Genomic DNA, 13,688 nt, shown 5'->3' with positions numbered 1-13,688 from the left:
TATCCCCCAGGAAATAGTAACTATGGAAACCGCTTGTTTTTAAATTCATTAACTTATCAGTTAAACAAAGCCACGGTGGTCTAGCGGTTAGAACGCTGGCCTTGTAATCCTGGGGTCTCGGGTTCGATTCCCGTCGGTGCCCGAATTTATAACTTGTGTTGGGCAAGGCCGTGGTCTAGGCAACACGGAGTTTTCCTCCGTGGCATCCCAACAATTACTCCATTCACACACAGAAGAAGGCAATGGCAAACCACTTCTGGATCATCTGCCAAGAACGTATATGAACAGGTCCCAGTCCGAGAAAAGGATGGAAGGATCCTGTTCATATGGACCTGTCGTCAGACACAACACTAAATAATAATAATAATAATCAGTTAAACCGCATAGTCTTTATGAGTTTCACTTTTTGTTCTCGGTGTTTGGTGTGTTTTCTCTGAGGTAGAAATCAACAGGAATTTAAATGTTTTGATACTTATATAAATTGACAAGTAATTTTAGGGAATCATGATGAAAATATTTAGACGAAACAGCACAAGGTGTAAGTTTGTTAATATAAACAGGGATTTAACTAGTGCACATTTACACAAAAGCACAGTTTCTGGTTGATATCAATTGAGGAAACATTTGCTGAGAGTCTGTCTGTAACTGATAATTTACGTTGCATCAGTAAAAACACGATTATGAAGACCATATCAGTGAAGGAGTGGTTAGAATATTGGGTTCGTATTCAGAAGGTTTCGAGTTACATCCCAAACATTACCACAAACATCAAAATGAAATTAAAGTGACAAAACTCTGTCAATGTGTTTATAATGACAATCAATCAGGGTTATCCCGGTGATCTACTGGTTAGCACACTAACCTAGTATTCAGAAGGTCCCAGGTTCCATCTCAACCATTTTCATTAATAACAAAGAGAAAGTTATAATTTATCTGTCAGTGTAATGACAACAAATTATCTGAAGACGGTAGTAGAGCCAACTCCCACTTTGCCTTAGACAGGGAGTGGACAGTTTTCATCATATTAACGTTTATAAATGTTCTCCGTACTAAGCCGATGTAATTTTATCAGGGTCTTTTGCGGCAAAAATGTTTAGTACAAGTTAAAGCTGAACTTTCATATTTCTTTTGTAACCTGAAATATTGTAATTTATTAGATTTGGTAAGGAAGGTCGCAAATATTTAATCGGACATCAGCGGTGACCGTTAGATTTTAAATGTGTGGTCGCCGTTTAAAGATTTATCGGCGTAATCACTGAAATTCTGCGAACCCTCTGAGGTTTATCTGAAAACTTTAACTTGGAGTTATAATTTATTTAGAATCAAAGAGTTGCAATCTTTATGGAGACATCTGTAGGAATTTGAAGGTAATTTAAACATGGTTGTTGTTGTTGAGGGAACTTCTTATATTACTTAGATATACTGCTAACTTCCGTCTAATTCCAAGAGTTTAAATTTTTTTTTGAAGCTTATGAGACGTACTGAAGACATTTATGTAATACTAACACTAAGAATTGAATAAATTAAAAATAGAATTGGGAAGGAACGTGTTTTTCTGAAAGGCGTCTACGTTTTAGCTCGTTACTCCAAACAAACTCCGAAATGATGTTAGCGTCAGTGAACATAATGCGGCTGTGAACTTCGCCACAAACAAGGGCCCGCACCTGGCCACATTACTCACTAACCCCCGGAGCAAACTTAAGTGGGACATCTTCAAGCAATTAGCTGCTGCTTTGTGAGATATCACGTTTTCACTGCGGCAAGTATGAATATAACTGTCTTGCTGCCTCTGAAACGTCGGTAAAGTTCTATCATAATACACGTAGCAAGAACCGAAAAGACGACCATCTTCAGGTCCTACTTGGTTTAACATCGCTTTATCAAATGCACGAGTTTCATAATATGTAATCTTAACCTAATATTATTAAAGTGATTAAATCAAGAAGGATAAGATTTGTAGGTATGTAGCACGCATTGAAAATATGAGAAATGCGTACAAAATTGTGGTTAAACCATTTAAAGAGAGGATGCTGCTTACAGGACATAGATGGTGGGAGGATAATATTAGTATGGATCATAAATAGGGCGGGGACATGTGGACTGGATTTATTTTAGAGTACGGACCAGTGGCGAGCTCTTACAAACATGGTAACAAATATCTGGGTTTCATTGAAGACTGAGAATTTCTAGGCTAGCTGAACGACTATAAGCTTCTCAACATGGGGTTTGCATATATTTTAGGATGATCGGTTCATAGTAACTTACATTCAACGAAGAATTAAGCACCAGGTTAGTTCAGACAAATGAAATGCCAACCCCGTAGCTAGCTGCCCGTTGGCACAAACTCCTCTACACAAAAATATCTCGTCTCGGTGCTGTGCTATTCATTACTGACCAGAGTCGTTCATTGTCGGTGTCTGTGGTACACCGAACTCAATGAGTAAGTCAGAACGGTTGCTTAAGAAACAAAAGTACACAATTTAGAATTAAGTCTCTGATTAAATTGCGGATTCAGAACAGAAATTATACTAAAGACATATTTTTATATAACCGTATATTTCCATCATCCACTCTCACGATATGCGTAACTTAAAATAATGTAAATATGCGAAATTTAATATGTTAATATACGCGACGTTTCGGCTGTTATCTCTACTCCCGCCTTCAGGTGATCGATTGTAATTTCACTGACAGATATATTTAAGATGTCCGTCTTCTGGGTTATTGCGCTGTGTAGTCTGGTCGATGTTAACCAACGTTTCAGAGGTCATACTGCCTCCGTCATCAGGGCGCCCTGATGACGGAGGCAGTATGACCTCCGAAACGTTGGTAAACATCGACCAGACTACACAGCGCAACAACCCAGAAGACAGAAATCTTCATACTCTGATGATGGAGGCAGTATGACCTCACGTTGGTAAACATCGACCAGACTACACAGCGCAACAACCCAGAAGACAGAAATCTTCATACTCTGATGACGGAGGCAGTATGACCTCTGAAACGTTGGTTAACATCGACCAGACTACACAGCGCAATAACCCAGAAGACAGAAATCTGCAGACTCATCGCCCTGATGATGGTGGCAGTATGACCTGTGAAACGTTGGTAAACATCGACCAGACTACACAGCGCAATAACCCAGAAGACAGAAATCTTCATACTCATCGCCCTGATGATGGTGGCAGTATGACCTGTGAAACGTTGGTAAACATCGACCAGACTACACAGCGCAACAACCCAGAAGACAGAAATCTTCATACTCATCGCCCTGATGATGGAGGCAGTATGACCTGTGAAACGTTGGTAAACATCGACCAGACTACACAGCGCAACAACCCAGAAGACAGAAATCTTCATACTCATCGCCCTGATGATGGAGGCAGTATGACCTGTGAAACGTTGGTAAACATCGACCAGACTACACAGCGCAACAACCCAGAAGACAGGAATCTTCTCACTCGCCGCTGTGAGAACCTCAAGTCTTACAGATATATTTAATATGTTTACTTCTGATATTAGTGATAACTCCAGAAAGGTGTGGTAATTCCTAATGCATTCTTTCCTATTTTGTGGATCTCGTTTTGTCGAACGATAAAAGTTAAACCAAATCCACAATCGTAAAATTGTGTATCTCGGATCTATCAACGATAAAGAAAATCTTTTCAGCATATAAGCCTACTGTAACAATAAGTGTTGTAATCGTGATACTAATAGAAGTTTTGAAAGATTTCTTGAGCTCTTACGTGTGCGTCGCTCTGTCTTCAGTTACGCCAAAGCTTACTTCCAAATCTTTCCAAATTTATCATTTATAGGGATAAACCCATGAATCCTCACAATACCTGTGTAAATTAGAAAGCGTCACGTAAAAATAATTAGTAAATAAAAGACGGTACTACTCGTATTTTATGGTGTAGGTACACAGTGTTATTTTATTTATTTATTTATTTATTTATTTAGGCATATATTGTATTTAACAGCCCTTCGAGTAACTCAGATAATAGAGGATCGAATGAGGGGATGATAGTGAATAATGAATTGGAAAGGATGTGGAAGGAAGCGGTCGTGGCTTAATTTAAGTACAGTCACGGCGTTAGCCTGGAGGGATTCAGAAGAACGTCTCCGGACCGACGCTTGAACCCGGGACTTCCCGAATACGGAGCATTAGTGATAACCATGCAATTGTGGCGTTCGGTCACAACCTCTTCCGACTTACCAGTTGATCTTATTATTCCCAAAAATTCTTCCTCTCATTTTATACCGAGTGACTCCTTTAGGAGTTATTTTGGATTTGTTTTCGTAACTTGATTTTGAGAGTTTAATTTTACGCGGTATTCCGGAAGATTAGAACTCGCATTTCCGTAGTTTGGATCTCGGTGCCTAATGGTTAAATTGTGACTCAGAAGAGAACATCAGAATTAAAATGGCTTGTCTTCTGGGTTGTTGCCGTCAAAACCTAAAATCCTACGAACCTCAGAATGTTACCACAAAATTTCTGTATTCTGTGATACGGAGCTCTGACTGGTTCCATGACAAAACCATCTTGTTCATTCACAACAAGAAAATTGAACGCGACAGCACGGTTGCTTCAAGACAAACAACGCATTCCATTTCTGTCCAAACCACTTCTTACAACTATCTCCTACTTCGGACATCTGAAAAATTTTTTTTGTACGTCTTAGAGATGTATGGACCATTTCCCAGAAACGATTTCTAGCATTGCAAATAAAATAGTAAAACGATTTAAAAACGTAATAGATCAATTTGATGTAAAAGAAGTCAATGAAGGAGTAGGCCTATTTTTATGGAGCCATAACTTTACTTCGCCCACCCACTTTCTTTGTTCTCTACCGCACATCAAAACCTGACCATCCTCGTATGGTAAGTCAAAATAGCTCCAGAAAAACCACAATGGCACGAGGCAGCACGGCAAGTTTTGAAACTCAAGCAATGGAATCTATAAACTAGGGAGACAGAGGACTGTCTGACTTGACATTGCTCTGACATTAAGTAGCAAACAGACTTACTAATTCTCTCACTGACCGATTTTCTCGCTAATTAATTATCTCTCCGGTAAAATTATTTAAATCTTCAATGCAGTTGTTACCAATTTCCAACATTATACACGATTCTGAGTTACAAAATTGTAGTTTGGGTTCTCACTGCCTTCTTCTGCAAGAATCTCCTTTGTATTAAGCTCCCAATTTCTTCTCTTTAGAGTAAATAAACTTATTTTTCCTATGCGCCCTGAAATTATATGTGTGTGGTTTATGGGAATCATTACCATTACGTCCGCCTTAATCGTTTATGTTTTTCATGTTCTGCGAAACATAAAGACGTGAGAAATTTCGTGTGGTTTGTACTGGTTGAAAATTATATTTCGAAGGCTGCTGGGTTATGTCTCCGTGTTGTATAGGTGAATATGAGTGTTTTGAATTAATTAGGTTAAACCTGACATAACCTAACCTAACCTAACTTAACCTAACCTAACCTAACTTAACCTAACCTGACCTGACCTAACCTAACTAACCTAACCTGACCGGAACCAACCTAACCTAACATAACCTAACCTAACTTAACCTAACCTAACCTAACTTAACCTAACCTGACTTAACCTAACCTGACCTAACTTAACCTAACCTAACTTAACCTAACCTAACCTAATCTAACCTAACCTAACCTGACCTGACCTGACCTAACTTAACCTAACCTAACCTAACCTAACCTAACTTAACCTAACCTAACCTAACCTAAACTAACCTGACCTAACCTAACCTGACCTAACCTAACCTAACCTAACTCCGTTTTCTAGAATGACCTTTGACCAGGAAAACGAACCAGCTAGGCCGTGGCTTAGAGGACTCATACTCGAAGGCTATCGTTGTGGCTGGTGGAGATAATTGTTCGCAATCTGGACTAGAATATTCTATGGAAGTTAGTAACTATTGAATAAGATGCAGATGTATTTTAATGTTACTAATAATGCTAGTAGTTAACTTTGCAAAATATATGTGAGAAAGAAGTGAAAATTTATACTCGTCTTACGTGAATAATTTTAACAAAGTGTGAAAATAGCAGTGGTTTTTGTACGCGTGGGCTTTCAAACTGAAAATTCACTTTAATTCAGGAGGTGGAGAATGTTGTATAAGTTTTGTGTCCGCATTCAAAGCAAGGAAAGCTAAGAATAAAATAAAAACAAGTCGTATTTACTTCGCAGAACAACGTACGTAGTCGGTGGCGACTGGAGCAAGTTTTTTAGTGGCGTGCAACGTTGCAAAGAAAGATGAAATGGTTTCGGGCAGTGGATTTATGAAACAGTGTTAGCTGAATGAGGCTGAAGCTATTTACGCGGAAAAAATACGAATTTTGATGCAAATTAACTTACGCCATATTGTGCAAACTTGCCACCGGAAATTGTCTTCAGTTTTGGAAATCGTTAATTATGCACGCTGTCTTATTAGATTTCTACCGTAAACACTGGTTTTGTTTTAAAATTACTAACCGATGAAACACACCAGTGTCTCATTCATATAACAGTATACGTTTGGATTTCTGCACAAATTTCACGAATTTACATTCCTTTATTTAATACAAAATGCGATATATAAAATATATTTTTTTTATATTTACAAGAGGTAGTGTAAAGTGTGACGCATTGTTTGAAGAAGTAGACATATTTATTTATTTGGTTAGTGAAATAAATTTCGAAACAAAAATCAATTGAAAGATAAATAAAGACGAAAAATAGTTCTAAATTCCATCAAATAGTAAATAAATAATATGTAGATATATATATATATATTACAAACTACGCAAACAAATGAGTGATTTTTTAATTTAGACAGCTTATATACTTATTTCATTGAACAAAAAACACTTAAATTTGTCTCCACGATCATCTATATACGGCGTAGTAATACAATTTAAATTTCAAATTTTACTCTCATGTTGCTCACCTTCATACCAAGTGCTAATGTTGAAAAGACTTGACCGTTCTATCAAGAATTAGTAATTTAATAGCCGATATTACAAAAAACTTCTAATTTGACGTTAAGTGTTCTCTATACTTGAAATAGCATAATTTAAATACTTAGAAGATAACGTAATAAATACACAATGACCCCTCGTTTAATTATTTTCGACTCCTGTTGTTCGTAAAACGTTGTTAAATAGCCTCTGCAGTTGGAACAACGTGGTTAAATCAACCTATTTAAGAGATAGCTTTGCAAATGCAGTCATCTGTCATGTGGGAGGATAATCTCAGGCGGGATCTATGGGAGATAGGAGTTGAAGGAGACTGGATTTTGTTGGCCCAGGACAAGGTCCGGTGGAGGGCTTTGGTTAATTCGGTGATGAACCTTCGGGTTCCGTAAGCCATCTGGTTGGTTGGGTCCACTATTTGAGAAGCCTGAGGGGAAGAGACCTCTGGGGAGACCTAGACGTAGATGGGAGGATAATCTCAGGCGGGATCTATGGGCGAGAGGAGTTGAAGGAGACTGGATTTTGTTGGCCCAGGACAAGGTCCGGTGGAGGGCTTTGGTTAATTCGGTGATGAACCTTCGGGTTCGGTAAGCCATCTAGTTAGTTAGTCATTTGTCATGGCATATGTTTGTGAATGACGTGTTGGTTCACAGTCATCAAGTAGCGAGGTTTTCCGCTGGACTCGGCTCAGGGAGACAGACCTGCTCGCAGCGCCAACCGTGCCCAGACACTGCGGACAAATACGAGGCTGTTGTGTGCTCTGCACGGCAGAACCAACCTCGTACGCCAGTTTCGTGTGCGAGAAATCTGCGCCAAACAACGAATATGGAGAATTCTACCGTCTTAATTACATGTTGAGGAGAAAAAATACTTCTGCATGTTCTTTAAACTTTCGGATACATTTCCTCGTCTGCAGAGACGCAAAGCGGTTAGCGGTGACTCTGGAGCAGGTCTGACCTCCTTCGATCTTAATTTTATGTTTGAAATTGTAACGTGGCACAGTGATAATGCATTCGGAATCTTCGTATAAAATTCCGCGTGTTTCTTAACTTCGTTAACGCTTGGACATAATTATTTTGGCGGAGACATGTTTTCATAATTTTTTTTTTTACAAACTTATGACACGTCGAAACTCAGGCATTCGTGATAAGATTTGTTTAAATATTTTTTGTTTCCCTTAAGGGATCTTTGCATTGGCAATGTTGGCGCATTTGAGTCGCTAAACAAAGTTGTGCATTTTAATTTATAAAATGTTTGCCAGATTTATGTAACATAATAATTTATTGATAATGGGCTTACTAATTTTTATTTAAGTTTATTTGCTTTAATTATGTCTTTATGGTCTACTGTAGGGTTAAAAATATCAGATACATGTAGTTACTATATGATAATATTTTATTATAATATCTATAAGTATTATTTAAATCTGTTACAATTGGTGTAAAAATTAATCTCTGTACATGTACATCGTTAATTTATTACTGGAGTGTAGAAGGAGGATGATTTTTAAAAGGGAAATTCAGATGTTCGATATTTCATCTCGTACGTCTTACCTTTTCTGTTGGTTTCTTAGAATATGCTACTTTGATTATAATGATGATCATTACCTGTCGGCGGTTTCCCACTTGGAGATTGTTGTCTTCTGGGTTGTAGCGCCGTGTAGACTTATAGACTATGTTTACTCATCGCCCTGATGATAGAGGCAGCAAGGACCTCCGAAGCGTTGGTAAACTTCTACCAGACTACACGGCGCTACAACCCAGAAGACGGCCATCTTCGGACTCACCGCCGTGAAAAACATCAAATCGTAATTTCCCATTCATAGTACTACGTAAACTATAAATCTCCAGTAGCTGAATAAAAACTTGCATTGGATCTGATGTAATCACAGAGAACGTCGGGGGAGACTCAACTTTTTCATCCCGTCCCACCTTCAGGCCAATCCTGCAAAATATTCACGTCTGAGAATATCGGAAGATCTGAATGGAAACATTGGCGCCGGGCCGTAATTATTTAAATATAATATAATTTTTTATTTATGAGCGGAGCAGAACCATTTAATATTTAAAAGATCTTCCTTAACATGAGGCAGGTACCTAGTTCGAAGACTGTTCTGACGGAGGTTTTCCTCTAAATCCCTGTATGTAAATGATGGAGCGAGGGTTTGTTCCGAAAATGTACCACAATCACTTCTTTTTTACATTTGGTCCACGTAAATACCCGACTCTACATAACGTAATCAGTTGAAAAACCATCAATCCGTTACCAAATAAACAGCCAGCCTTGCGAAAATGTAATCATCTTAAGGACCGATCTGTCATTGTGTCTTCTCAATGAACCTGTGCAGTTGATGCAAGCACATACAGTTCGCCGATGACGGAGTGCGTCGTGTGTTTCAGCGTCAGCCGGACCCGCGGTGGTGGGGAGAGGCGAGTAGGGTCCCGGAGTTCCCAGTGATTCGTGCCAGCCATTCTGTGTGTGGCAAGCGGACTGACAACACGCGTTGGAGCGCCTCATCATGTCCGCCGCGGTATGATAGTGCGTGCAGCGTGCGATGACACCCAGTCATGGTTAAGGTGTTTCTTCACCTGGGCTGGCTGGTAGCGTTTCTAGTGGCAGTGTCGATTGCCAAACCCGTGTTTCCGCCGCGGGCGTACCCACCCCAACAGTACGAGATCATCTCGCCGGCCGGTGACCGGTATTTGCACGGCGGGACCGCTGCCCCTCCGGCGGAACAAGCCCTCGCCGACGACGGGGCGGTTCGCAGCGAGAGAAGCACCAATCTTTCCCACATCACTGGTACCGCACGCAAGATCCAGATGCATATCAAGCACAGGTACCTGCAGATTCTCCCAGACGGAACGGTCAACGGTACCACTGACGATGGCAGCGATTACAGTGAGTACAACCGGTGTCAAAATAATTTAGAGTTCTGAGAATCCGTGTGAAAGTGTTGCTTCTACGACAGATATGCTCGAAAATAGTTTTGTAAACGTCAGATCAAGGAAATGGTTTGTTTCCGAAGTCCATTTAAAGCCTGAAACGTTATTATTATTATTTTTTTACAAATATACGTACTCTAAAATACGTTGTAGGGTTTGTTTTATTTATGTAAGTCATATTGGAACTTTTCGTGAAAGTGTTTTTTTTTTTTTACAGTTAGCGTAAATTAAAATATTTTGTAACAAAATCAGGAGGAAAGAAGCCGTTTCCAGAATCGATATAAAACTTCGTAAAACTTCCCGTCCCATAAACGTGTACTAACGATTCTGAAATATAAGTGAAAGGAATTCTTGTTTTGTGAGGGAAAGTGCTGTTCTTTAAAATAGTTCTAAAGACCCCGTTTTTTCACAGAACTTATGTGAAAAGCTCAATATTAGGGTTATATTTTGTTTTTCAACACTTATTCTCAGAACGCCTGAAAGTTTTGCGTTGTGGTGTTAGTTCCTACCGTCAGCTGTGTGAATGTTTCGTAAAAATCTGTTGCTTCGAGTTCACTGTCCCTCGCTACAAGCTAACCCCCCCCCCCCCCCCCCCCGTTCTTCGGTGACATCATACGTATGAAATTGCAGCTGTGTGAACGAAGTGTACATGTGAGGGCCACGACGTGTAGTTTTTCTCAAATGTTACGATTCTGAGCCAACTCAACTTGCACGTCACGAGGGTTGCCAGGTGTGAAGGGGTTCTGCGTGTGACTGGGTGCGTTTATCGTGGTTGCAGTACAGAACGTGTGTGTTTCGTATTTTTTATATAAAATAAGTCTGGGTATGAAACTTCCATAAAATGTTTGAGAACTGATTCTTTTGGGAATATTTTTATTTAAGAGAGAAAAGGTAACGCGAGGCTTCACCAGACATTATTAGGGTGATTAAATACATGAGGGTGAGATGGGCATTGCGTGTAGCAGGCACTGGTAACCTGAGAAATGGATGTTGGATTTTAGTCAGAAAATCGTCGTGTAAAAGCTAGGAGTGCAGTTTTGAACATTTTTTTTTTCTTAAGCGGAAATAGAACCATCAGTTGCGTGAGATTGAAATGAAATGATGATGATAATGATGGGGGTTAGAATGGCTCATCTTTGAGCATTAATAAACGCGTATCCGTAATTTAATAGCCGGGGAGTAAATTTGTTTTATAAATAAATTATCACAAATAACACAATTTTACTTTCTTTTGGTGTCTTGAAAACCAGATTAGCTCCCTGATATTTTAACGACGCCTTATCAAATTTATGAGTTATATTTTTAGTGTTTGCTAATAAGGGCTTAAGTCAGTTCAAATTACATTAGACTGGTCTATAAGGTTCCGCACATCAGGATAGCAGTGACGGACTGAGAAGGGTAGAGGATTAGGTTGTGACCTGATGAAGGTATGATACTATCGAAACATTTGTTTTTAAGGACTGGAGATAATAAGGAAACAACGCAGAACGGAATTTGAACCTTTTACCTTCCAAATCTGTCGAAGGTGTCCTCAGCGTCTCGTAACTTCGGAAAATCAAGTCTGAACGGCGGTGTTCGAACGCTCAGGATGGCTCAGTTGAGCGCAAAGAGTGCAGACGGCCTTAGGACAGCCAACCAGCCTCCGCAGGCCTTAAGAACGTTCCGGCTTCTTGCCTCAGGGCGTCTCGCTTAACGGTATATTTACAACGAATGAAAGAAAATGACAAAACATAGTCGCGATATGTTGAAGTTTACGTCACGGTAATCGAATAGCATGATGAGACAGAACATCGTCTTTATCTGCCTGTCCTCTTTTGCATGATACTTGGCGCTAGAACACGATTTGAGGCTCGGAGTTTATGAATCTTAATTCAGATTAGCTGTAGGATTACGTAAACGGAGGATCAGTTCTTGTAAGGCCTCTGATTTTAGTGGTAAAACGGGAATTGCTGGAAGATTTATCTTTTACGTGAAGGGAAAAACGCGAGTCGAGGGTGTTGAGGAGAATACTTGAACCCGGGCGAGAAGAAGCGATTGAAGATGGGTAATCTTTAATCTTGGACAAACCAGAGATGAGCAGGGCACGCGGTCACGCACGGGATTTAGACCGGAGAACGTGAAGGGAAAACACCACTTGGAATAAGCAATGAGAAGGTGGAAGGATAATATTAATATCGATCAGGAGGATATGAATTAGATTTATATATCGCTGGCGGGCTTTTGTGAACAGGGTGATGGACCTTCAGGGTCCATAAAAGACTGGGAATTTTGTAACCAACTGAGCGATTGTAAGATTTCAGCAAGGAACCTTCTTTATGGAGTTCTTTATTTCTTTGTTTCTCCGCGCTTGAGTGAAGAACACCTCATGGACCAGTCCACGTCTGTCTCTCTGGCGTTTATCCTACAAGGTTAGGCAACCTGCATGATATCTAGAATGAGAACGGATGACCCATTTTCATGACACATTATTCAGCAACTGTAATATAACATTCGTGTAAGAATGACCTAAGGCGAAAAGTGCCCTCGGATCACATTTATGCAATTGTGACCTTTGTCGTGTGAATAAAACTCTACTGTGACTGTACTGCAAAGAGTACGCCTTTCCAGTCTTGTTAAACCATGTTTTGTTTATTTAATTAATTGTTCTTTTCGGCTTAAGACTAATTTTGCTGTAATTATGACACACGTATCGAGCATTGTCTATCGAACATCAGTGATTTAATATTAAGGCATCGTCTAACATTTTAGTGGTATTAGACTTAATAGACCTAACGTCTAATTTATTCGGAACCAGAAATTGTACCAAGCTGTCTGAAAATCTGTCTTTTTTCCTAATCCTGGGTTCGAAATCGTGCCCTGAGACCGGGTGTCCGGATAGGAATTTCCTATTATTCTCAGTCCCCGTTGGACTGTTTTAGACTAGAGCTTTAAATAGGCCACCACCGCCTTCTACATCATCACCAATTTAAAACTTAAACTTAGAAGTTAAAACAGTACTGAGTTACATCCCTCAATCTAAAAAAAAAAGCCTCAGCTGTTACCATAGTAAGACTTTAAAACACGAAGATAGTTTAAATAATATTTAAAAATTTAGTTTTTACCTAAGAAAACACAACAGTCTTCATTACAAATCTGTTAGTTAATGTCGTCTGTCGAAATAATCACTGTTTATTGTAAGAATTGTGATATCTAACATACGAAGTTGAAGAATTGTCGTTAAATAACAAAAAAAATGCCCGTTGAATTACTTACGACTGAGCACGTAATGCAAATTAAATGTTGAAACATCGCTTTGACCAAAAGAAGTCTGTACAGCAGCGTTGTTGGGAGTCATCCCACGTCTGTAGTCATTTGGCGATCATTTGGTGTTGATTATCCATTAGCGGCTGACACCCGGACAGACAGGTTGGGCGAGGAGTTGAAGCCGTGTCATCTGTCGTAATACAAAACCCTGACGATCTGATGTTGCGGAATTTTAACACGAGTCTGTCAGGGCCTGTGTCGTATTCCGTTAATTAAAGGTAGTCCATGTAACGTCATGTAACTACTGAAAATTATTAACATACGTATTACACGCACAAACTTCTTGATGTAAGACATGTTGGGGAGTTTGTCAATCGGCCAGCACGTTTCATCTACGAAATTGCTACGCGGACGTCGATAATTTATGTCGGGAGTAATGTTCACACTGAAAGCAATCTCGATAATTTAATTTTTTTGGTATATATTGGTAACACATTTAAGCAAAACCTGATTTTATTAGAG

The 13,688-nt window shown here is 39.5% G+C and overlaps 1 protein-coding gene across 1 annotated transcript in view; it reads left to right on the top strand.

Annotated features, from left to right (window-relative positions):
* Positions 1-13,688, top strand: part of bnl (fibroblast growth factor branchless) — a 306,003-nt gene that overhangs the window by 106,486 nt on the left and 185,829 nt on the right. Inside the window, exon 3 of the mRNA XM_087343974.1 lies at positions 9,381-9,879. Coding sequence (XP_087200100.1) covers positions 9,549-9,879 — 331 coding nt within the window. The 5' untranslated portion in view covers positions 9,381-9,548. The remainder of the gene's footprint in view (positions 1-9,380; positions 9,880-13,688) is intronic.

Source organism: Zootermopsis nevadensis, unplaced genomic scaffold (genome assembly GCF_977971745.1).
Source record: "Zootermopsis nevadensis isolate Lab colony 2312 unplaced genomic scaffold, Znev_1.0 Znev_ptg000007l, whole genome shotgun sequence".
Lineage (NCBI taxonomy): Eukaryota > Metazoa > Arthropoda > Insecta > Blattodea > Termopsidae > Zootermopsis > Zootermopsis nevadensis.
The sequence above is the reverse complement of the archived record's forward strand: the minus strand, read 5'-3'. Positions and strand labels throughout refer to the sequence as shown.